The 26,795-nt window shown below is 39.1% G+C and overlaps 2 protein-coding genes across 6 annotated transcripts in view; one reads left to right on the top strand and one right to left on the bottom strand.

Annotated features, from left to right (window-relative positions):
• The window catches only part of DSC1 (desmocollin 1), a 274,987-nt gene that overhangs the window by 44,640 nt on the left and 203,552 nt on the right, over positions 1-26,795 (top strand). For 3 of the 4 annotated variants that reach the window (XM_074352204.1, XM_074352203.1, XM_074352202.1), the window contains exon 3: positions 18,530-18,622. The gene's annotated coding sequence lies outside the window, so the exon portion shown is untranslated. Of the gene's footprint in view, positions 1-6,440; positions 6,572-18,529; positions 18,623-26,795 lie in introns of those variants that run through there. The other variant, XM_074352205.1, reaches the window with a different exon arrangement.
• DSG4 (desmoglein 4) overlaps positions 13,119-26,795 on the bottom strand; it is a 39,291-nt gene continuing 25,614 nt past the window's right edge. For both annotated transcript variants that reach the window (XM_045510345.2, XM_010946759.3), the window contains 6 exons: positions 24,872-25,099; positions 23,019-23,315; positions 20,710-20,849; positions 20,494-20,557; positions 18,981-19,189; positions 13,119-16,678 (listed from right to left, as the gene is read on the bottom strand). In XM_045510345.2, coding sequence (XP_045366301.1) covers positions 15,911-16,678; positions 18,981-19,189; positions 20,494-20,557; positions 20,710-20,849; positions 23,019-23,315; positions 24,872-25,099 — 1,706 coding nt within the window. In that variant the 3' untranslated portion in view covers positions 13,119-15,910. The remainder of the gene's footprint in view (positions 16,679-18,980; positions 19,190-20,493; positions 20,558-20,709; positions 20,850-23,018; positions 23,316-24,871; positions 25,100-26,795) is intronic.

The raw sequence follows: 26,795 nt of genomic DNA, 5'->3' as shown, positions 1-26,795 counted from the left end.
CTGGTTTTTGTTTGTTTTAACTGGAAACATGTATATCATATCTCTTACATGTCAGACATCATGACTTTCTGATATTTAATTGCTCTTAAATATCCAAAAATTCACGAATTAAGATATGAGTTCCACAGATCATGCACGAACAAAATTATACATACATCCTGAAATGTCCTGCCAGAGTAGTGATCCATCACTTTTTGTTATTCAAGGTAATGAAAATCATACCTTCCATTAGGATTACCACCTGATGGCATCTGAGATGTCAGAGAATGTAATAATTGTGCACCTGCAGAGAACAGTCTGCACTTTAAAAATCAGTGAAAATAGAGCTGTTGATCCAACTTTCTATTAGATGGTATGCAGCATGGTTTACCGTGCTTTTGTGATTCCTGAAATTATTTCTTTCAAAAGATTTGTGTAATTTTATCATATATTGATTCAAGCTCAAACTTCCAAAGGGTAAATATGGGTGAATATGCATTACATTTTTTTTTCACTTATGCCATGGACCAGGGTCAACATCTTTTGACTTTGTCTAGTCTGATCAGGTAATTGCTTATTTGTGGGAATATTTTTGTAAGGTAATGAAAAGCGTGAAGAAGGAAATTTTCCAAATGAACCTCATGTTCACTTCCACAACATGTTTCTTTAGGAAAGGCTTTTCTTTGATTCTTGTGGTTGGTTGGAGATAAAATTGACAAGGTGGGGTCCACATCCAAAATGTTTTTAGGTCCATCTAGTTCCCTCCTTCTCTGGGCTTCCCCACCAGCTAAGGTCCTGGCATCCCTCAGGTAGCGTAGGCAGTGGGCGTACGGCTGAGCTCCCATTCCTTGTTGGCCTCTCACCCAACCCGCCTCTCACTCAGCAACCTGACTGCTGCTTTTAAAAGGATCGTGGTGTCCAGTGTACTTGGAACAGACTCAGAACCCCCTGTCCTGGCTCACAGAGAACTGCCCGATCCGTTTCCTGCGCTCCTCTGCAGCCACATCACACACTCCCTCCCTCTCACGTGCACCTTCTTTTGTTCTTCAGAAACCCTCAGCTCTTTTCCTGCTTCAGGTCTTAACGCAGTTTCTCTCCTGCCTGGCTGGCTTCTTCTCATTCATCAGGTGGAAGCTAATGGGACCTTCTCAGAGAGGTCTTCCCACTCCTTAACCTGCGCACTCTCATCTCCATTATTTCATCCGTCATCCCAGTTCGCCGCCTATACAGGGCTTCGTTCCATGTGTACATTGTTATTTCTTGGCTGGATTATTTATAGTGCCTGTCTCCAGTGGACTGCGAGCTCTCTCTGGGGGGTATCATGTCTGTTCCATTTAGTAGCATTTTCCCAGGACTTTGCAGGATGAATAAATGAGTATACCTATAAAAATTTTGTGCAAGGGTATCTGCTGAATCAAAGGGCACATATAGTTCAAATTTTTAATAGGTCGTCATCAGCTATACCAATTTACATTCCCACTGATGGTGTAAGAAAATGTCCCTCTTCCCTTCTTCCCCCAGGCATAAGGTTTATTATAGTTAATTCTTTTCTGCTTCTTTTATGAGAAAATAGTACTCTTATAAAAATATATACTTCCACTCTATTAAGAGATTTAAATGCTGTTCATTTAAATGCTAATCCTTTATTAGATTATAATAAATTACAAGAAAGTTAAGATTCTGAGTAGAGCAATCTAAGAAGCTAGACCGAGAGCTATGTAAGTTCTGGATCTTGGTTAGATCCAAAGGACCTGGCATTCCTCCTGGATCTAACATCATCCTGGTCTCTCCACTGTCTCAAGTCTTGTAATGATATGATGTGCAAAGATAGGACAACCAAATATGCAAACTCAAATATTAATTTCCTATACTCACCAGTCATCGTTATGTTCCCTTTATTTATACATTTTAAATCTTCCTTTTGATGATAAAGAGCACATTTCATAGAAATCCTCAAGCATTTTTAAGAATCATGGGAGCTGTGGCTTATGTTTTTCTAGTAGTCAAAGCATACCAGTATTATTATTGGTAATTCCTTAGAAAGGAATTATTTTCGGGGGGTAATTAAAAAAAATTTAAATCTCAACCTACCACGCTACTCATGGGAAGAAATGTCATGTGGAATGCTCCACCAGCTTCTCAACCCACATGCCATGAGGCATGGCTGCCAAGGGAACAGATACACTGCATCATAAAAAGCAGCATCAGTGCTCCTTGCTATGTGGCATACGCCAGTCGGGTGATGGAATCTGAAAACAGCATGGAACGTTTAAAAAAAATGATCTCCAAGGATTTCAGGAATGACTGTAGTTAAGAACTACACGCTCCAGCGTGGTAAGGAAGAATTCTTCTAAAAAAATGAGCAGCCTGTCATTCTTTATTCTTCAGGGTCAAAGACTGATGTGTTTAATCTTCTCTACCAAAGACTCATTTGTTACTGGTTTTTTACCTAGTGAGGCATCATGCACTGATACTTTTATGATTAATAAGTTCTAGGTAAGTTTGGCAAACCCGTAAAACTTGCACATCGGTTGTGCTGTGCAATTTACCACTGGAGTCTGGACTAGGGGCTATGAAACCTCCTGAAAGAATTAATTAGAGGAAACAAATTTCAAGTGCATTTTGTTGCTTTTGTTTTCAGGGGCACAGTAACTCTCATATCATGTGGATCTGTTTTGTATTCACAAACTTAGGAAAGCACTGAACCTCATGAACATGAACATGTTTCTCCTGTAGTTTTGGACATGTCTGATTGGCCTTCCTTTCAGTAAACACGATTATTCTATTCGCTGACATTAAGGAGAGGATCGGAATCCATTACCTACCTGAATTGGGGGTAAATCCATGTCTTATAGCAAAAGAGTGGTTTTTTTTTTTTCTACATTGTTTCACATTAACTTTTTTGAATGTCATTTCAATTTGCTTTCCTTTATTGAAAGTTCTGAAGATTCTGATGGATTCATTCAGGCTGACCATTTCTCAAAGTACGATCTTTATAGTATGATTTTATGTTCTCTAATCCCGTGCTGGCACAGTGGCAGCGTATTCGGCTTTTTTTCTGGAAGGATACACCTAAAGAGAGATTAAAGGTAGAGAAAACTCCACCTGAGTCTCCCTTGTTCGCACAGTGCGTTCGTGAGTCAGTTCGGGCTTCATTTTTGATGCTTTAGACACAAGGCCAATTTTATGGAAGTTTGTGCATGTTGATTAACTCGTGCAACATGATGACTTAATGTCAATCTTCAGTTTTCCGTGTGAAGTCAGGTTTGACAGATTCTCGAAACACCTTTTTATTCCTTTAGACTTTGAAGTGATGCAATTTATACTTTTTTTTCGGGTTGGTCAGCCTGCATTTTGAGGAAGTGTTTCGAGCTTATGAAATTTACCTTCAGTTACTTCAAGTTTCACTGTACGAAGCTCCTTAGTAGTTAGTTGTCTGTCGAGGTTTTCCATTTTGGGGGGCTACATTTTGATAATTTACATTTTGCAAGGCGATTATTCATATCTTCTAGTGTTTTCAAATTAGTTATCACACATTTGCATGTAGCACTTTTCTTAGAAATTTTAACGTGGGTTTTTATAGAATAAATCAGTAACCTTTCTTTATTCTAGTAATAAGGAACTAAAAAATGAAATGAGAGAAAGAATCTAGTCTGTTTTAAAACCTGTAAAATATTTGGAAGTAACTTTCATAAGAATGATTAGAAGACTATTAATGAAGGGTATAATACAAGATCAAAGAAAATGGGAAGATATTATTGTGTTCCTGGATGAAAAGAATTACTATTATAAAATGCCAGGTCCTCAGAGAAAATTTCTCAATGCCGTTCTCAGACTTGACCCATAGTCTATGTGAGGGGTGGAGGTAGAAGAGGATAAAAAAAAGTCTTGAAGTCCATATGGAAGGAAAAAAAGTCCCCAACAGCTAATTAAAGAATGATTAAGAATAAATGAAGGGTCAAGATCAGATATCAAAATTCACTATAATACTGTTATTATTTAGAAAAGCAACTGTTAGTTATAAATGTTGCTTCTGGACTCACGGTTCTATCTGAGAGAGATTCAACTACAGTAAAGCTTTTATTGCACATCCCTCCTGTGCTCCCGTTTATGGATGGAGGACCAATCATCTGACTGGTGAGCCTGCGAGGAGGAATTAATTACACATGCTGGGTTCAGCGCTGTCTCCTCCTGCCCCACACTCCTCATCCAGGATTCTCTCTCTTGGAGCCGGTCTTCTGACAAGATACACCTGCAGCTCACTCTCTGCTCCTGTCCCCTCTCCCCCATCCTCATCTTTTTTCTTCTTCTGCTTCAGCCCTCCCCCCTCCATCTGCCTATTTATTCTTTCTTTTCTTTCTATTATTTTTCTCTTTTTTCTTTTCCCCTTTCCATACTACCTCTGGGCAGAATATAGATCTGAAATTTGTATTCATCTGTTTATCAGAGGAACCTTTATATGTTGTGTTTTCACTAGAAAATGTAAATGCCACTCCCCCATTTCCAAACTTTTTTTTTTCACTCTTCAAAGAAGATCCAACTAATAAAATTGCTTGATATTCATTTAGATTTGATTAAACCCCGTTTCTGCTAGAGCTTGAAGAAAAGCAAACCACTGTGTGTGGAGTGAGCATCAGGGGAGTGGAGGTGCTGAGCTCGGTCCCCTCCCCCGTCCAACAAGAAGGGCAGCACAGGGAGAGGGGCGGAGGTAACACAAAATCTCAAGGAATTCTGAAGTTTCTTTCAGAAAAGTTATCCCTCAGGGAACAGTAGTACATTGTTCTCCAGGAGGCTTCATTCCTGACTTTCTCAGTTGACTGTAAAGCGTCCTGGGGACTGCATACCTGGGCTTTTACTCCCAAAGGGGGTCCTCTGAAACTGGTTTCTTCTTGACCGAAGTGCCTGCAGTGCCTCAGGTCACTGTCACTTTAGTGAAGACTTAGTATCTAATAGAGATTATCTTGTTAAGTAAGATCTGGGCAATTTCATACCCACAGACGTATGTTGTCCAAGAAACTCCCATTTTAAAGGGAGTGTCTGGGAAGCCCAGAGATGTCAGGGACTCGCCTACCACCGCATGGTTCGTCAGTGCTGGAAACTGGGTGGGAATCCCGTCCCCGGTGTCCAGGTTAGGATGACAGGCCACCCCTGGGCGGGAATCATGGGCACATGTCTCATCATCTACAAAGTGCCACCCACTTCCTGCTCCAAAAGTTGAAGCTTTAAGAGAGTCAAAAGTGGGGTTTGCTAGGTTCGATGTAAATAAATGAAATAACAGCTCACTGCCTCTTCTCTATGTAGTTAAACTCTCTTTCCTTAGCAGCAATTATAATCATTTTTATTAGTTTTTATTATTTATAATAGCCTTTGGTAAATGAGGATCACTTAGGACTCATTTTTAGGCAGTGTTCTGTAGTACTCCAGGGATTTGGTAACTTTCTTGTTTTCCCAGTACTTTCCAGGAGGAGGAATTCTGTATAAAAGACTCACCTGCTGCCTATCTTCATGTGACGTGAACAATATTTAAGGGCACTGAAGTATCTCTCCCCTGCACAGCTTTTGCTCTGCTCCGAGAGGCTGTCCCCTGTCTGTCACTCTACCTTCCCCCTTTATAGCATTAAAACCCTTACTGTTTCTCTTTCAACTTATTCCTAAAATTCAAGCATTTGAGACTCTAAGGAGACTTAAGATGATCTAGTCTAGTGGTGTTCAAACTTCTTTTAACCGTGGTCAAAAATAGAGTTATGTCAACAACCAATATACAGATAGATACACACATATGATTACTGTGTATGATACGCTCTGCTATTTCTTTCTCTTTTATGTTCCATTTCATTCCAGTAAAAATGTTTGCCTAGATAAGCATTCCACATTGACTTCATGACTCATTTTTTGGGGGGTGTGACCCACTGCATAAAGAAACACTGATTTAATCTATTTCTCTCATTTTACAAATAAGCAAGGTAAGGTGAATAAATTTAAGTGACTTATCCAACAGTTGAACCCAAATATGGATAGACTTCTCAGTCCAGTTTTGCAGAGCTGCAAGCCTTGGAACGTGGAAGTTTAAGCATATAATCATTTTTGGAATCACCAGTGGTTCCAAATTGCGTAACTCAGTATAAAGCATTCTTCATTTTGCCCACATTTTCCAGTTGACAAGTGATGGATGTCTTCTCTTCTAAGTATTCACTGCTCATCAATCTGACTATTATGGAGCTTAGTGGTTATAACCTCAGATACCATTTCTCAGCCTGTTTTCCTGCTAGGCTACATGCTTAGCTGAGGGCGTCTGACAGGTGCTTTGCCAAAACATGCAATAAACCAAACACACCTTTATTTTCAGAGGAAGGACCATCCCTTTCAATTCCAGGGGAACCATAGTTGCTAAACCAGTAGGATTTCCTGTGGTCTTTTCTCCCCTCCCTTCTTTTGCTCCATAGAGGAGGGAAGAGTGTGGAGGGAGGAATTGGGGAGGAGTCTGTTGCCCTCCTGATCTGCTGAGTTTTCCTTTCTGAGATGGCCTGTGATGCAGGGCAGAAAAGGACTGTTGACCTGGAGAGAGACTGGGAGAGGCTGGAGTTCACGGAGGGTAGGTGTCCTGTTCCCTCTTGTTCTGCTAGAGAACAGCTCCCTCTTTCAGATTCTCATTCTTGCTTCCTCTCAGCAGAAAACAAGGCTCCCCAGAGCCTCCCCTCAGAAAACTTGAAGATTGCAGGAGAAAGGCATTAATTCCCAGAATATGATAAAGATCTAACCTTTCTTTTCATTGCTTTAGATGATCAGTTGTTTTTCACTGTGAAATGCTATGAAATTGGGATGTCTGAAAAAGTGCCAAGATTCCAGTTGACTGTTTTAGCATTTGCTGTGTGATTTGGTCCTAGAGTACTACTCGATTTCAGTCGTCGTTGTTTGGAACATCTTAACCCTAACCATGCTGTGAAGATTATGCAGCTGGAAGACTGCGTCACGGTCATCAGAAACACTTAGTGAATCTTGTTAGCTTGTGATATTTGTTTGGGGGAGTTTGCACCCCCGCTTGTAATTGTCATGAAAGGGATTCCTGTATAAGCCAAATGTTCCCTCGGGTGTCCAGGTCTTCCATCCTCCCTGTTCATGGGCTAAAACAAACATTTTATCTTAGTTTTTCAATCTCGCTTGTCACAGTCTCTTCTCTCCTCCCAGTGCAGGTGAAGCAGAAGATGTAAATTCTCTAAGTTAAGGGAGGCAGGATGAGGGGTGGAAACACTGGTTTGAAACTGTGGACATGGAAAATAACAGGGAACAGGCTAGAACTTGATTGAAACCCACAAATTGTAAAAGATTAGTCATAGTTTTAATGTATTCTGGACAGGGTAAACGTCTCTTTTTCTTTTTTTTTGAAATTAAGAACAAAGATAAGTAACAAGTGCCATCCCAGGATGGGGTTTACCGTCATCATGTCAGATCATGTCTTATTTTCCCTGGGGATATTTTTTCCCCTCTGAAGCACTTACTTAAAAGCTAAGGAGTTTTTCTGACGGATGGTTAACCTAGTTCTGTCAGTCAGCCCACAGGTGGTACCTGGGAGTGCCGGTGTGGCATTGTGGCTCAGATTTTTCCTTGCCTTTTTGGGGGGAGAGTTTTTCTTCCCCCAGGGTTTAAATTGTTAGATGGTAATTTGGTCCTTTCGCAGAAAATGACAGCCCATTACTTTGGTTCTAGGCTCAAATACACACACATCAGGGCTGAACCCGTTATACATAGCAGCACCTATATTGTCTTCAGCCCAAAAACTGAGCAACTTTTACATACATCAGAAGTAACCCGTAGCAGCTTAAGCCTTGATAGCACAGGGGTGTCTGTCTAGATGTTCCTCTAGAGTGCTGGCATCCTTACAAACGAATATAAGCTTCATGATGATATGGTACATCTATTGGATTCACAGACTCCATCTCAGAACTGGAAGGGAAACTGGAATTCTAGAAATGTAAAATATGTATTATAGCTATGATCATTGCACTGTAGTATGTAAGGTGTTTTCACTAACATCCTGGACTATCTTGTTAACAGTGTAATATACAGATTTTTAAATATGTGCATAGTCTTGGACCCAGAAATTTCAATTCAAATGGAAATGATGCAAAGCTCATGCAAAACTCTACACACAAAGATATTCATCATATCGTTGTTTACAACATAAAAGGAGTGGAGGAAACTTCAGTGTCCATTCTTGGGATGAATGATCCCTTAAAATACTTTTACAAAGGATTTTAAATATAAAAAGTAGGTGCAAACTTTTACATATAATAATCTCAACTTTAAAATTATATGCAGTGAGTAAGGGTGTAAAGAAAGAGTGTAGAGACAGTAACAGTCACAAATTTGGGTTTCTCAGGCATTAGCTGTCAAGCAAAAGATACAGCTATGATAGCATTAACTGCGAGGAGAGCTAGCATGGTGTTAGCAGGAGATGTCGCTGGGTAATAGGGCATGATTCCCATTTTCCTTTGATATTTTCCATATTTTCTACAGGAAGTCCACATTAATTTTATACTAGGAAAATAATCAATGCTGCACTAACAGCAAAGAAAAAAGGCTTAAAATATTAATACTGACGTTTCCTTTGATTTCGTTTCTGTTCCTCATAAATGTGGAAAGCCTGTTATTCTTGAAGTGAAAGGCTGGGTCGTAGTCTTCCTGTTCTGCTCATCCAGCAGATAATCCTCCAGGGAGAGTCCTCCAGCGTCAAGGGCACTTTCTGGGCTGGGTGTTTTTAGGTTACAGTGCCATCTCTGGGATATAGCTGGCGTAGCTGGTTGCCACCATTTGCTGATGATATGAAAGGCACAATGCACATTTGTGATTTTGTGATCTGGGTGGTTAATTATTCAGTTAGCCCAAGGATGAGGACGTGGAGATGAAACTCAAAGGGGTCCCTCACTGCCTTGCTTCATCGAAACAACTTCCTCGCTGATCTCCCGACTGTTGGGGTAGAATAGATTCTTGCCTCGCGCAGGAAAGAATTCAAGAGCAAGGCATGGTAAAGTGGAAGGAAGTTTATTTAGAGAGAGACACACTCCATGGACAGAGTGCGGTCTGTCTCCCTCAGAAGGGAAAACGGCTTAGGAGATACACACTCCATAGGCAGAATGCGGGCCATCTCAGGAAGGCGAGAGGGAGAGAAGCTGAGAGGTGTGGGGTGTTTAGAGTAAAAGTAGATACACACTCCTTAGACGGAGTGCGGGCCATCTAAGAAGGTGAGCACGATGGAGCGAGAGCGACCACGAGGTGTGGGGTTGTTAGGTTTTATGGGCTCGGTAATTTCACATGCTAATACGGATTGTTCCAGCTAGTTTGAGGAAGGGGTGAGGATTTCTGGGAATTGCCCCCCCTCTTTGACCTTTTATGGTCAGCCTAGGAACTGTCATGGCACCTTTGGCTGTGCCATGAGGCTCAAGGTCTACTGAAGGTTGAGTCTTCCGCCATCTTGCTTGTAACCAGTTTGTCCTGTCCTCTGTGGCTGGGTCCTTCTTCAGTGGTTGTGCTCTGCCCCCTTTCCTCCCACTTCACTACCATGAGCCTCATCCTCCTCATCTGCACCAGAGCAGACTTCACAAGTGATTTCAGATTCATGGTTCTCCTTTCAACATTTCATGGTTCTCTTTAACTTTCAGATTAAAATGAAAATTCCTTAGCATGTCATACATATTTAGGCCTCTGAAATCTTGTCTATGCAACTGTGTTCCCTCATTCCCCAGCCTTACTCAACTTCTTCTGGGTTTCTAGAAAGAGCTCTTCTCTTTCCCCACCTCCCTTGTTTCTCTTCTCTCTCCCATTCTGTTCCATTGGCCTGGAATGCCATTCCTACTTCTTCATTTGGCTATTGGCTATGATCCTGCCAGACTCAGCTCAAAGGTCACTTCTGAGAAGCCTTTCTTGACTCCACTCAGCTGGGCACCCCACCCTTCCCCCAGGGCCTTCTTGTTCACGCCCCATCCATAACACCTGTCCTACTGCATTTTGACTCTTACTTCCTCCTGCATCTGACTGGGAGGGCTCTAGTTCACCTCCCTATTCCCAGCACTTAGCTCGAGGGTAAATAGCGAAATACTCAAATCATTTTTAATGAATGAGCATCGGAACCAAGTCATAGTTGTCCCATATCTCATTTTCCTTTTCTCACTTTTCTTCATCTATAAGCAGAAGATCATAAGGTGGATTGAATGAGAAAATGTTTGAAAAGCAATTAGCGTTGTGCTTGGCGCGTAATAATACATACTTGTTTTTTCACTCTTCTTTCTCTACCACCCTTTCTAGTTTCAGGTTCCCCACACCTGGTGGCTCATGCCTGACTGGTACCAGAGTCCCCACCCAATCAGTGCCTCCTTTTTAAATACATAACGAAGACTTCCCAGTCAACCAGTATTTATGCTGGTCACATGCAAACTCTGTGATGTTTGTACCAGCACCTCATCATCACTCACCGCACATACTCACTGCCTCCTACTAAACACACATTCAGCATCTCTCTTACCCTTAACTCAGTCATCTTACTAATCACAGGGAAACTCCACTGGATGGATTTCTCACCAAAACATGGTCTTCTTTTTAAGAAAAAAATTTGTCAGTACGTAAGGTTGATCCTTTATGCCACTACAATGAATACAGATAATCCTCAATTTTCATTATTTCACTCTTTTCAACTCACTTTTTCCACATGATATGTCGGTACACTTGCATTGCCTTTCTCATGCACCGTTCAGCCTGTGTATGAGCTAATGAACACTAGCACAGGATACCCACATGCCAGCAGTTACCTGTAAAACAGAATTATTTGTATAATTATTGGAATGGCTTTATTGCCTTTTCCTTTTTTTTCTGCACTTAATTTTATTACTTTAAAAAAATGATAAGGCACGATCTTTTGTTTATTCACTTTCTTAACAATCCACAGAAGCACTGGCAAATCTCCACCAGTAATTCTTTCCCAGTATGAACTCTGTTTTTTCAGTCTTTGATTTCAAATAAGCTGAAATAGAAGTTAAAGAAGTTATCTCAGCAAATTAATTCTCATTATTGGTATTTAATGTTTAGTCCATGTTTAAAATATCGTCACAACCACTTATACATGGACACGTAACATTCAAGAAAAAAGTAAAAAATTATACCATACTTAGTGACAATCAGTGTTGGCTTTCTGGGAGTGGGATTTTTCCATGTAACATGTAAATGTAATGTTTAGGGTTCATTTACTTGATTTCCATCGTTGTTTTGAGAAATATATTATGATGAACGGTAAAGAACTTTTATCTTAATATTGGGAACTCTATTTTGCCTTCTACTGTATGATTTTTTGTTTGTTTGTTTGTTTGCTGAACTTATACATAAGAAATAGAGGAAGCAATTTTTTTTTAAATAAAAACAATCAATCAATGGCCATAATGAAAGGTAATCGTATTATCAGCAGTCTCAAATTTCCAGAAGTTTTAACTTTTTTATGAATTATTTACCCTGTGTAAAATATCATACTGGAAAAGGCAAAACATTAGATTAATGCTAGTTTTGAAGGTCTCAAAGTTATTCATCTATAAATTTAATTTAATTTTATTTCCAATTAAAGTTCCATCAGGTTTATTATTATTTTTTAAACTGGGTGTATCAGAAGTGCCAAAATAATTAAAAAAACAACAGGTAATGGGTGGGGACTGCACCTACCAGATAGCAAAGCATACTAAAAACAACGTAGTACATTTGAAACAACAGTCAGAATTATCAGCATACTTAATAATATATCAGTGTAATAAAGGAGAGACTAGAAATGTGTCTAAGCGTATGTGGTAATTTATAATAATCATTTAATTGTTCATTCTTTTATTCAATCAATTGACATTTATTGATTGTCAGAAGTTGTCTAGATGATGGATGAATATCAGGTAATCATAATTCTTACTAGATTATTAAAAATTTAAAAACTGATAAAGTCAATTAATATTGTTTGGGGTTAAGGAAATCCTATCAAGAACTGTCGATGGGAGTGTAAATTGGCACATCTTGTTGAGAAGGCAATTTGGGAAAACTCTATGAAAAATTATTTGCATGTACGCTTTGATATGGCAACCTCCTTTTTAAGAGTCTGTCTTATAGAAATATTTCAACATGTGTGTGCATATATATGTGTATATATGTATATATATAAGTGTTCATTGTGGTATTGTTATTAATAGCAAAACCTGGACTCAATCCAATTCTATGGGATTAAGGGAATGGTTAAACATGCGTGGTATGAGTTAATAAGTATTACACAGAATTTTGAAAAATGTATATATATATGTACATAGAATGATGTTCATGATAATGTGGGAAAATCAAATTACAGAAGAGTATAGTAGAAAAATTCAATGTCAAAGTCTTGGTGCCGAATTCGCACTCTCATACCTTTATACTGACCAACTCTGTGAAAAGCAAGTCTGCTCTCACTGCAAGAAAACGAGTTGTTTTAGGTATCTGTCTGCTGGATTTGGATGACCAGCTTTCAGCTTTGCTTCACTTTGTCTTTGAGGAGCTACATTTCCCAGATTCACCTTCTTGTTATTCAGCTAGCTCATGACTTCTTTCAAAAGCCATGTGAAGTTGTTTTCCATGACTTTATCACTCTTTGTGCAAATGGTAAATTTCTCCTAAAATGTAATCGTCTTCATGAGTTTATACTGGAGTCCTCCTGCAAAGGGTGGTGTTTGCACAAACCTTTCAGAGGTCATTCGAAGGACTACTGTCTAGAGGCAACTCTGCTCAACTGGAGACACTGCCTTTTAGGTGCTCCAGAGAATTTCTGGTACAGAAATAATAGTAATAATTTTAAATTGGGTGAGAAAGATGACATTTTATCATTTATACAATGTCTAGAACAATTTCTGGAGTTTATCCAATTGATTTGTTAGTTTATAGTGAGCACTTAGTAATAAAATGATGATTTGAGAAATTCTACCACTGATAAATAAGTTATACTGAATTTCAATTGATAAGTAAATTCATGTATTGTACATGTGATGATAAAGATGACAATCACCTAGGAGCATTTGGGAAAAGATTTCGAAATGTGTGTTTGTGTATGGAATACTAAATGGGCCAAAGAGAAAATGAAACAGTTTTTTCTTATCACATATTTTTATTGAAGACATATATAAAACATTATTACGTTCAGTAATATATTGCAATCAGAAATATCTAAACCAAAAGAGGGAATTCTTTAAAAATAATGTTTTTCTGAAGTAAGTTTATAAATTCTCTGTTTTCTTAATATCTTCCTTTCCCTTCACCTGATAAAACTTTTCTAGGAGAACCTGTTTATTTATTTAATAATGTTATCTCCTCAAGTAATTCCATGGGGCAGAAGATATGACTCAAAGTATATACTATTATATTTATTTATTAAATCTCATTTCCTGGGCTTCTGGGTTCATTTTCAAACCTTAACATAAATGCTATGTCATCTTTATCTCGTAGTTAAATCAGTACCCTAACTCTTAAGCAGGGGAAATCTTGCTTTATGCTTTCTATTTTGTTTGAGATGATGTTTTTAACATATGCCAATTTCAGAGGCATGGGTTATATATGAGTGGTATTGACAATCTTAGAATAATAGAGAAGTTCCTTTACATTGATCATGTTGAGAGAAATAATGAAATTAATCTAGTCTCATTTCTGCGGGTGGTATGGAGGAAGGCATCACCAGAGGTGGAATTTCTCTTTTCAAAGCACCCTTAAATCTTTGCATATTGATAGACGGATCACAGATTAAAATTTTTCTTACCCTTTTCAGAAGTGTTTTCGCCTCCTTTAAAAATTTTAATCTATTGGTTAAATCACTTACTACTATTTTATTTTTCATTTTCCAAATCTCATAGTATTTTCAGTTTTAATCCCATTAGCACCTTACATTTAGTTATTCACCAATTGTTTCATAATTCTTAGAATCATTAGCCTAATGGAATCCAAACTTCAAGAAATATCCTCATCAAGATTTGCCTCAGGACTGAGTGCATATAAGACGTTACATGGCTGGTTGTTGACTGAGTGTTAAAATGACCATGGCACCACTGCTCCTTGGCTACCTATGGATTTCATCCAAGTGTAATGAAATGTAGCAGAATCTTGGTTGTGAATAACCAAAGTAAGGAATGGCTGTAACCACTGATGATACATATAATTTGGAAAAGACAACAAGACATGTAAATAACCTTCTGGCATTGTGATATTTTAGCCATTCTGCACTTAAACTTCACAAAACCTATTTTCTTTTCTTGAGAGATACTTTTTATTCCAATTAGGAAATAGCAAAGATGATGCAACAGATCAAACTGGATCTTCTTCATGTCTGATGAAATTCTCTTATTCAAAAGCATGGTGGCCAGGGTACCTGAGTGATGGGTTCAAGGTTAACTAGCTGGTTGTGGTCATTTAACCTCTCTAGTTAGATTCCTTTTCTATAAAATGAGAGAATTGGGCAAGAGATTGTGAGATGCCACAAATTTTACAATATTTTTACTTACAAGAAAACAAAATTAAGCAAGAAGCACCACAATTATTTCCTTCCAAAAGGAATAAGCCCTGAAAATAAGTTTATTTCATTTATATGATCTTACTAGTCCCGTTATACTTACTACTATATAGTTTACATATTTTACAGAATTAAATAAAACTACCTTGTACAATCTCTTTTTCTCAAGCCAACATTATGCCTACTGAAAATAAGTAATCTGTGCATATGTTTCCATTTTACTCATTCAACATAAGAAGTAGTGTTAAAAAGAGAAACACAACTTGGTAATGGAATTGAGTATTTTGTTAATTATTCTTGATTGGAACTCAAAGCCATACCCCCAGAGTTTTAAGTCTATAAATGAATTACAAGCTGTATGAAGACAGGAACCAAGCCAGTCTCCTTCATCTATATAGTCACAGAAGCAAGACCAGCACTCCACATGTAGTAGCTTCTAAGTAAATATTGTTGAATATATGCAGAAGTAAAGAAGGGCTTTTAGAGAATGTCTGGTTGCCAAAGGAAAGGTCTATGATCCAGGTCAGAGAAACTGATTAAAGTATATTCCATATGGTTTTCTGACATAATTAACAAGAGTAGGGAAATTTTTTTCTCTAAGGGGGAGACTCTCTAATACTTTCCCTAAGAACTGTTCCTATTGTAATTGTGTCATAATTTTATTTTTTGCTAGTCTAAATTAATCTACAATTGATATAAATCAATAAAGTGCAATAACAATTCATCTATATTGATATGTATATATGCATTTCTATACATATGTATAAAACTCCTTTTGATGAACCATTTTTAGTGACACATTCAGCTAGTAAACTCTCCCTGTATTATATTAAGCATGTCCTAATAATTGTGTATCTTGAGAAACCATTTGAAGAGACAAATGACTTCAGATGTCTATTGCTAGATGCTCTATCTTCTTTTTCAATTTCCCTTAAAAATGTACATTTCATTTACTGTTTCAATCAAAAATTTTTCATAAAAGTACTTCTTTAAAGATAAATATGGCTGGTAGATACAGATAAGGCTTCTTTTGCAACCTCCAAGACCAAGGGTATCTTGGTTTACATGACCAGTTCCAAAGGCCCAAAGACTTCCAAGAGTCACCTTATGAGTTGTGTGCTATTATTAGACAGTATCAAAGAATGTAACACATTTTCTTTAAGTTTTTTGGCAAACTATATAAAATCAGAAAAAATTTGATAAGGCTAAAGTCCTTAGCCATATTTACCACCCCCCCAAATATATGATCAGAGAGTGGCATTGAATTTAGAATATTCAAATGTTTGCTGATTGTTAAAATGTTAAATATAGTGTATTATCCATCACTGATGGCTGTGTTGGTGATTATAAGGTACAAGGTCTCCCTGGAGAAGAATACTGACCATAAAGCACTTACTGTTGGGAGTAATGTACGTTACTGTACCGTGTTACTCTGTGCCGCGATGTCATTGGGGATGTGGAACCAATGGTTTGGCTTATGTGAATGTCTGGACTCACCATTTGCATCATTTGAATTTCTGGCCCTACCAAAATACTGCCACTCATCACGGGTCCCACACAACCATCAGTCATGCTACTGCTGCTTGTGTCAGGCAGACCAGGACTAGACAGCACCCTCTCAGCATAGATTACATTGTGTGTGCTGGCTAACTCAGCAGGTACACAGATATTCCCCTGAACGTCGTAGACAGGTGCCATTACTGTTTCTGCTACTACAACATTGGGTGCAAGCTGAGGATCAAAAACAATCGTCGTGGGTTGCACGCATGGGTCCGCAGTCGTGTAAGTCTCGGTCACTACAATATCCCCTTGAATCATGGGTTCAGGTGTTGCCATTTCTGCCTGGAATTCAGCCTGTGACACAGTCGTTCCTGAAGATTCATTAACAAAGTAATTAGGTCCAAGTAAAGGGAGGTCAGTACTGATGGGTATACAGGCTTGCTGTGAAGGAAATGGTTCAATTTCTTTGTCTAAGCAGATTTCAGCAAGAGTCCTAAATTTTGGGTCTAAAGTTTCCATGCAGCTTTCGTCTAAATCATCCACAATCCAACTGCAGCAACCAATGGAGCCCACAGGAGACCCTAGTCCCTCGTGGTCATAAATGAGCAAACAGTCGTTTGCTGGCTGGCCTTCATCTTCATCTGCATAATCGTATGCTTTCTAAAATTAGAAGAAAAATAGGAAATTAGAAATTTCTTTTCCCTTAAAATAGTCAAAGAAGAATAACAATGCTTTTAGAGACGTTTGATCTAAAAAGATTTTGTGGAATGCACTGAAAAAAACCACTGATTCATTGCTGTATTTCCAAATAGTTGCAATTTTTAAAGGAGATCAATGTGTATTTGGTTTATAGTCTTTTATTTCTGAGGTGGTTTAAAAATAATAAAATGTATTTAGTTATGTGCAAAACATTATTTAAGGAGAGAGATTTGATCAACTTAGAATGCAAGCATGTGTAAAGGTGTGTGCAGCTCTAAGCTTCAGAGACTTATGTGGGAATATTAACTGAAGTTTTCTGTGGCTTGATGAAGAGAGCTGGGATGTCTCTGGAGTTAGGTTACCAGGAGGAAGGCACTAAGGTGTTATCTACTGTGATTTTTCAAATTATTTTTAATGACAGCCCCTTTACATAAAATCCTAGGTCCAACCCCAACATGTAGAACCAATGAAATTGGAACTTCTCTGTTTGAAGGGGCCGGGTGGAGCAGAGACCTGCCAGCTCTCTTCCCCATTTCTCTCACCTGCTATGGCCCTTGCTGAGTGCCATGAATTCCCGTAGGGCTTGCCCAGCGCCATCTAAAATCGCCTTATATAATCTGACCCCTTCTTTCTTTTATAAATAATGTAACCAAAGGCCCAGAGTAGGTGAATGGCATGCCCAAGACTTAAATCCTTATAGAACAGAACTTCAAATCCAACTGTCTTTTCTACACCGGGTCACGCTGCTTTCCTTCTGGTCTGTACCAGTCTAAATCCTACCATTAGAATGACTTTAGGTCTTGAAATTAATCATTCATAAGTTTGGTATCACCTTAAAACTTTGCTGTTTAATATTTTACATGACATCTCAGTAAGAGGACAGTCCCCTTTTGCCTGGGGCACAAGTTAACTGCTGGGGTGGGGGGTGGTGTAAAAAAGGGACAGGAAGAAAGCCCTGGTACCATTCTGCAGAGGCTTCACCTGGCAGAGGGAGTGGCTGCGTCTCACACCTCTGAAATCCAGTGCCATTTTTAAGTGTAAAGCTAAAATGTTTGGGATGCCCATAGAGAAAGGGGAGTGCCCTTTGATTTTATTTTTTCCATAAAGCACCAATTGTAACCCAATGAAAAAATGCCCAGTGCAATTTTGATATTAATGGTAAAGTTCCTTTAATATTAGTGTGATTTTTATGAATAATTCATGAAATAGAATTTCTGTGGCATTTCTGTGCCCCGTTGTCAAATGTACTTAGTGGCATCATTCATTTAAATAATCAGTTCTATTCATGCACAGTCTATAATGGTATCTGTGACCACGACTTTTAAGATATAACTTACAATTACAACAACATCTTTAGCATTTTTTGTTAAGAGCAGTAGTGAAACTCGTATGTTATCAGGTAGGGAGTAATATAGGCTAATTGGAATATGAGATAAAATGGACTGCTGGTTAAGTGAAATAAACATACAAATAGGGATTCACAGAGGAAATCCTCTGTTTATCCTTTGTGCTACCCTGTTAGGCCAACGCAGTGCCTTGGGTCTTTTCTCTTGGAATGCTCATAGACCCATGATCCCTTCCCTTAGTAAGGGAAACAGTGCATGACGCACTCCATAGAGATTAGGAGACCCGGGCTGTAGGATCTGATCTATCACCAAGTCACAGTGATGCCCGGTTCCTGAGTTACCGCTCTCTTAACTTCCCCAATCCTGGCCTTTGATTTTTGTCTCCATTCTGTTGGAGGCACCTGCAGAGCAGGAAGAACACCATATAGAATGCTCATGAATACACATTTTTTTTTTCCTTACTCAGGATCCTCCTGCTTCACTGTTGCCATGGGAAACAAAGTGAAAACACCAGAAGGAAACAGAAGACAGGAAAATGGAAAGAGGGAAGCGGAGAATGGTGAGATGCGTTATTTTTCACAGTAGTAAGATGCGTTCTGCCGATTAAATGTGAAATATTTTGGCAAATTGGCTTTTTGTATTTTAAGGAGAAGTGCACTATATTTTATTCAGGATTGGGTTAGAGTTAAGAAGAATGGAATAAAGGGGGAAGGTATAGCTCAAGCAGTAGAGTGCATGCTTAGCATGCACGAGGTCCTGGGTTCAATCCCCAGTACCTCCTCTAAAAATAAATCTAATTACCTTCTCCTGCCAAAAAAATAATTTTTTTAAAATGTATATTTCAGAAGAATCTACTGCCATAGTTCTTATTATTCAGTCTCAAGACTATTCTGTGCAACCGCGCGTAGGGGAGTCACCTCGGAGAAATAGCTGTCCAGGAAAGCCAGGTGCAGGCCGGGGTCCGCGTAGTCCCGCTGGGCTCCTGGCATAGAACTCCTCCTCCTCGCTGTGCCCACTGCCCCTCCGGCCACCAGGCCAGCGGCTGCTCCGGGACCCGTGTTGAGTTCCACGCCCGATACGCCCCCTTCCACGGTTCCTGCGCCCGCGTACGTGTTCGTGTAGATTTCTGAAAGGAGAGGGTGTTCGTATCACGGTGCTGGAGTCGCCTGCATCGTTCATCCACGTAAACGCTTCCAGGCACTGTCTGCCGGCACCACCGCCGCCGCCGCCACACAACCTAGAGGCGGTACTGGGACGCTATAGGAGAGAGCAATTCGAACTAAACTGCCAATCCCCCAGGCTGCTGATAAAAGTACAACGAAGGAAGCGGTACAGAGGGAGCCAGCTCTCCCACTGGGCTTTCTCACTTTTGCACAAACCTCCCCTCCTAGTCTGCCAGGTGTAGAGCTAGCCTAGAGGAGCGGGTCTCAGTGCCTGCACCAGTTCCTTCCACGACCGCTTCTGGCAACCGCCCCCACCCTCCTCAGAGCCGCTCCCGGGCCTGTGGCCTGTCCGAGGGCTTGTGCCCACTCGGAAACCCTCCAGAGCAAGGCCAGACATACAATTGCAGAAACTGAAACTCATGGTCCGCATTCACCCTGGCCTGGATGGAGAGAGCTGGCTTTCACCTTACTTTGCATCCAGAGTCCAGCTGGGATCCTAAGGAACCGTCAGTGAGAAATTCTCTGCTAGAACTGGGCACCCTCTCTGGTTCAATCATTGTCCAAGCTGGGTCTTTTTCAGTGTTCTAAGGTGTGTGCGGGACTTGGTAAATTAGGAGAGTGTAAGACTGATGATGCATGTATGAATTTAAGAGAAGTTCTTCAGTGTATTACTAGGAGACCATATTTGCTGCTCTTTCTTTTGTTTTTTGTTTTTTTTGAACAGCTTGTGTTACAAATAATGGTAGCACTTATTCTGTGCAAGGCACTATTCTAATGTGCATTTTGTGATATATATATGGCACATATACATACATATATGATATATATAACATATAATACATATTATATATCATACATATGTGTGTGTATATTTATACACCCATATACTAATTTACTCCTCATAGCAACACTTTGAAGTAGGTACTATCATAAAGTCAGTTTCAATGATAAGGAAATTGAGGTCCAGAGAGATTAAGTGTCTTGCCCAAGGACTTAATACAAGTAAGTGGCAGAGCTGGGAATCAAACTCAAGCACTCTGGTTCCAGAGTTTGCGATTTTAATTGCTACATCAGACTTCACTGCTGGTAGTTTAAGATAGAAAAATAAAGTCGCCACTTCAGACATCTAACTTTCCCTCCAATTATACTATCATCCAAGAAGATTGACAGATACTTTTTTTTAAATAAGGTACTTATACATAGGATTTGTCTGGTTGAATAATTTTGCAAATTTTAAGAAGGAAAACAGATTTTGCTGTCCACTGACCAGAGGAGTCTATACGTTCCTGGGTATTAGAGGCTGTGACTGGCACACATATATTTGACACATCCTGAAAAGAAAAAAAAAAGAATTTTAAAATAAATGGTTTATGTTAAACATTTTAAAATGGACATATTTTCATTTTTGTGCAGTGTATAATTGTCAGATGTGCTCAGTCCCATTGAAACCCCATGCTCCTCCAGAACACAAGAGTCCACTCACCCTGTCCTCGGGATGGGCCCCTTCTATTCTCCAGGCCTGCATCACTCCGTCTCCACCCTCCGGCACAGGGGCAAACCTTGTCCCCAGCCCTTCTGGCTGTTTGCTTTTGCAGCAACACATGAGCAGCAAGAGTGGTGTCACTGACAAAGAACGCGGAAAGGAAGAGTTAACACATATTGCTCAGTTTGGGAAGTCATTGAATGTAGCATTTTTGGGAAACTGGCATTATACTTATAGAACCAGAGGGATAAATACAAATGTAAGAAACCATCAATTTTTCCCCTAAAGGATTGAGTATACATATCCATGTTTATAAATACAAAACCACCAAGTCACATAGACCTTTAGAGCTGAAAAGGAGGGAGTTTGAGATGATGTCCTCTGGGTTCTTCACCGACAGATTAGGAAAGCAGCATCCTTTATTACCGCTAGTTCAAGACTCCAAACTGGCTGGTGGCCGATTCAAATCCAATTTTATGATTCCTAGTCTTCCATGTACATGCATATACATTTATATATGTGTATGTATTCATGTATAATTGTGTATGAGTATGTACTTATATGCCAATGTATACGTATGTGTGTATACATATGGATAAATAGGTACTTTTCTCGATGAGCATGCATATACACGTGGGTACCTGGATATGTATATGTGGACACATAGACCATCTCTGTGGATACATATATGCACTTACATACCCATATGGAAACCAATGTATGTACACACGTGTAACCATCTTCACACATATAAATTAAACACATAATCACTATATGTTAGCAAAAGGATTGGATACAAGTTTCAGTTATAGGACCTAGAAATAGGACTCTTCTTCAACTCTTATGATACTTACACTTAAAATCAATCAACTGAATCTCATTCACTACATTTAATTGAACTTCTTACAGTTATTATTCTAAGACTTTTGTCTACAAAATACAATGGAAAATTCACCTCAGTTCTACACTTTAGATCATACACACAGACACTTCCTAAGTTTTCTAAGATTCTAGAGTACCCTCAGTTTAGTTCTTTGGGTCCACTCTAGTTGCTTTTTATTTTTCTAATTCCCTAGCATCGTATGCATTCCACTGGATAAGTTAATTAGAGCTGAAGAAGAAAGTATCAAAGCCGCTAAATCAAGGCTTTTTAAAATTTCATGAACACTTAATCTTACTAGGAGCAAACATCAAAAGCCTTAACCAGAGGCTCTTTGGGAATATAAAATTTGAGCTAGGACCCCCCCTCTCTGTAATAGACCTGGGCTTCTCCATTGAGAACTTTGTCCAAAAGGACATTCCCCTGCTAATTTGCAGTCAGTTTCATAACTTTTATGCTTTGTTGGCCTGGTTCAGGAGAAGTCATTGAGTGCTAGCCTACTGGAAATGCAGCTGAGTCTGGGTTTTTATGCCTGACCTGCACACTAGCTTCACAAGAAGGCCTAAACATGCCGAAACTTGGGTCTCATCTTGAGTCCTCCTGCTGGGGCTGAGTAACTTTTTAAGACCTTCAGGTGATCCTGACATGCAGCTAGGCTTGTGAACCATGGGCTTAAGGTAAACTGATACCTCTTCTCGCTTGCTGTAACCATGCTGTGGGAAACTCTCTCATACCATCATGATAATCACTCATGATCTCTGTATGGCCTTGAAAACTCAAATCATTTTAAGAAAGTCAGTTGCCATTTTTTCATGCCTCAAAATGATAGTGTTTTAGTTTCTACTTATTCACTGAAGCACATTCATGTTATAGTTTGAAGGATTTAGTTATATTTAACTTTAAATCCAGTTTTTGATTTCCACAAAAATCCAAGTATTGCAAGGACAACCTAAAATGCATTTCTCTTCTGATGATGTACATGTTTTAAAAAAATGGTACAGGGAGAGGAGCACCCTTTTTGAAATGTTTGCTTAGGGACTTTACCATTCCTTTGATTATTATTTTAGGGTTTATTTGTATGATTATTTATAATTTATATTATTGTGATTATGATTGCCTTTGATTTTTCCTCTGATTCCTTTGCTGAAATTTTCATCATAGGATTGTATTATATCCTCTGCTTGTATTATACTTAGTGATTTGAGTGTATTTCCACTCTTTATGACCCTCACTAACCCTAGACTTCCTTAGCTATCATTATTGAACAGGTACATGCCCTTATCAGTCCTATTGCTTATTTCCGAATTTCCGCAAAAATTGCTACGGGTACCAAAAAGAAATGGCCAGATGATCATAGTCATTGCAGTGAACCTGGTTACATTCTTATTTTGAGGAACTGCTGAAAAGAAGGATTTAATCCAGTACTTACGAAGCAGTAGTAAGACACCCAGAACGATCATGCCAATCCCTGTAGGTCCGAGACCAACATTTGAACCCTCAATGTGGTCGTCAGTGACAGATACACCAGTAACGGAGCTGCCGTCCCCGGTGCTGATGCCCGTGGTACCCGCGTACAAGCACATGTGGTTGCTGTCACAATCGCAGGCCAGTAACTGCAGAATCTGTGGCAATTCGCATGCTCGGTTGAAATTGTCCTTCACCAGGATTGGGATTTCGTAATATGAGGGATATAAAGTCTGCTCAGCTGTCAGGATTGCGGAAGTAGCTGAGAGGAAGAGAGGGAAGAGAAAATAATAACAATTTCTTGGGGGTAACCCTCCCTAATAACCAAGACTAACTTAGGGCCTGATTTTTTTTCATGCTCCTTTAATCTTAGAGCACCTGTACTTAAAAAAAAAATTAACACATAATTAATTTTTCAGTACTTTTTCTTGCTAGATTCTTATTTCTACAAAGCAGGCTGGGATCTGATACTTATTTCCAGAGCAACAATACTTGGCATATAGTATGCACTCAATAAATGTATGTCCAATGAATGATGAGTATTGAGCTGAAAGGAAATATTGGAAGTCTTCTATTTAGGATTACAGTTTACAAATACCCTTCTTAACACTGTGGTTTATCTCTTTTTCAGAATTTTTGCTGCCCTATCATTTAAAATTATTCCAATAACTGTTATTTTCCTAATTATTTGTGCTACCATTGCCTGTTGGTTTTTATAGAAACTATTGCTTAAAACATAGGTTGAAATTTATTTATTGACCCGAGAAGGGTTTAGAGATGATTTGCACCTCAATCATGAATAGTAATTGATTGATCCATAAGACTCAATTATTATTATTATTATGGGTTATTACTTTCCATTAGCTCTATGACCAGCCAGCTATGTCTACCAAAATGTAACCTGTGCACAAAATAAGAGTTGAATAAGGCAAAGCCATAGCCTATTAGGTGGAACTTTATTCCGTTTTTCACCACCAATGTTGAAACAGGACCCTAAGAATATTCTTTCCAAGGTGATTATATTTTTTACTGGCAAATCTATAATATCACTTGAATACCTTTATGAATCTTGATGTTGAACATTTTTTCTTATATTTTTATAAGAAAAAATATAATGATATCTAGGATCTGAAAGAGGAAAAGGTGGTTAGCAATTATTTAAGAATAGCATATTGGGATTTGTAGGGAAAGGTGAATTCAGAGTTGTCTTGATTTTAATGGAATTCCTTCAATGTGCTTAGCTTTTCAAAATATTGAAGTGGTTTTGTGGAAATGAGCTGAAAGGTTTTGTGGTGAGAACAGGTCGCCTAATTTCCTCCTTTGACTAAGTCTTTCATGGTGGAATTTTTTTTTCTGGCATTATTTTAGGATGAATCAAGCTTGGTGGCCTCAGAGAGGTGGGTTTTCCCTCTCACTTTGGGCTCTGTAGCATGCCCCCCACATCCTACCACCCCCTCCCCGAAGTTTTTCCTGTTTCCTCAAATGAATAAGAGATTAGGGAGCTACTGTAGCCCAGACTAGGTTCTCTGATAACGTTTCATTTTCTGTTATACATTTGGCATCTCAGGAAAAAGAACCCAAAATATATAAAGTGTTATATTACCTGAGACTTAGTCTCCATTTTTTTTAAATCAATATCAGGCCTTCATTTTAAAGTAGCAGCAGTTAGCACAAACACACACACTACTATGGGATCTTTACATTCTTCATGGAAATAGAGATGGAAAGCATCATTAATTACTACAGGACTTGACTAATTATTTGGTAATTGTTTTTACTTTTGACCTTAAAGTATGAGCAACTGTGCATTCCACTTACCATTTATTGATCTGATGTCCCAGCTGTCAGCTGTCCCTGGGGGTTGATCCACAACACAGAAGGTAAAGGGAGACCCGTAAGGATGATCATCCATGCCTGTTGCAGAGATAAGGATGGATGGAGAGGCAATGCAGATGGTTTCCCTTTCCGCAACAATGACTGGACAGTAATCGTTGACATCAGGTACTTCGATACATATGGTCCCCGTGGCCGTTTTCCCAGAGCCATCTGAAACAGCAAAACATACCAGGTGTTGGGGTAAATGGTGTCAGGGAGAAACCTCTTTCGTATATCCCATGATGATGCCACAGCATGGAGGAAGAGTCTGAATGACTCCTGAGATGGTGCACAGTGCGTTCTGCCTACTTCAGTCTCCTGAGGCCACTCTTGTCTTTTCATTACCTTCCGGCCACAATGGCTTCTTTTCAGTTCTTTGAACAAGTTCTTTCTTAACCAGAACTCTTGCACATTCTGTTCACTCTTCCTAAAATGTTTTTCATCCCTGTTTCATTCTGCTAACTCCTACACACCTCAGGACGCAAAGTTAAATGTCCTTCCTCGGAGAAGGTTTGCTCCTTTCTCTTCCCACTCTGTCCCCCCAAATGAGACCCCTCTTGTCCAGCTTAGAGCCTTCCATTCTAGACACTTATTGGGTCCTGTGTTTGTGGAAATAACTGCAATTGAAATTAAATAATTGTTTGTGTATTTTTTTCATGCTTTCTTGTTGTTTAATTCCATCCATTTAATGCTCCCTGAAATGACACTTCTGAAAACAAATACAGATCCATTTGATTTTTTTCACTAAACCATTTGAAACACATTTGGGGTTAGTATATTTTATTTAAAGAGGCAGAGGACCAAGAAATAAGAGTCTGGGCTTTTAGCCCACTTTGCGACTTTATGTTAAATAATTATTTTGTTTTTAACTTGCAAAGAGACTTCACTTGCAAACGAGTTTTCTCATTTGTAAACTAGAAAGTTATTATCTCTAGGTATTTCGCTAGGTCATTTTTTGAGAAGTTAATAACTGTCTTTTAACGATGTTTTCTGTGTGCCTAAGTGGGAGAGCCATTAAGTTAATTGAATGGTAACAGACCAGGAGCCTACTCCTATCCTACATGATTTTGTGCAATACGTTCTAATACCTGACTTGGCATTGGACTTTCTGGACTTGGTCTCATTAGAAAGACACCAGATTATCCCATGGATTGTGTTCTGTGTTATTCTCTGATCCTCTGGAACTTCCTTATGGCCTGGTGATGTGACAAGCCCTCAGCTCAAGGTATTGTTGACAGCATCTGCCCCCCACCTCCCCTGCCGATTGCATTTGCCTCTTCACCTGGTGGCCCAGCATCCTTGAGCAAACTTATCTGGACCATCTGGATGGCTTGCGCCAGTGCAGATCCTCTGCTTAGGTGAATAAACAATGGCCCTTGTTTTCAGGTTTCTGTGGATACATTTTGATTATTGTTTCCTCTTTATTTACTTGAAATGACCGATTTTTTATTCTAGTTTTTGGAGATTTTCACATATGACCCATGCACAAACATAGGCTGTGATCAGTCTGGCTAGAATTCACTGTAGGAACAGGCCTTCCGGAATACTGATAATAAATAAGACTGTAATATTTACATAACTGACCCAGATGTTGACAGTGACACTCACAGGATGAAGACCAGAATGTGTGGCTGTAATTGCTTGGGTATTTTCATGGTTTCTTTTTCAATCTTGTACGCCCATTTATGTTTTTCTTTGTTTGGCTATTATAAAGCTCGGATATAAACTTAATGCAAACCCACAATATGTATCTTCTATTAGGTATGTATCTGGGACTTCTATTTTTCCCCTTCCTTCCTGGTTGCTGATCTTTCTCTGTTGTTTTGGTTTGTAGTAGCTTGTTTGCTAGTCACAGCTCCAGAGAATC

Source organism: Camelus bactrianus, chromosome 24 (genome assembly GCF_048773025.1).
Source record: "Camelus bactrianus isolate YW-2024 breed Bactrian camel chromosome 24, ASM4877302v1, whole genome shotgun sequence".
NCBI lineage: Eukaryota > Metazoa > Chordata > Mammalia > Artiodactyla > Camelidae > Camelus > Camelus bactrianus.
The sequence above is the reverse complement of the archived record's forward strand: the minus strand, read 5'-3'. Positions and strand labels throughout refer to the sequence as shown.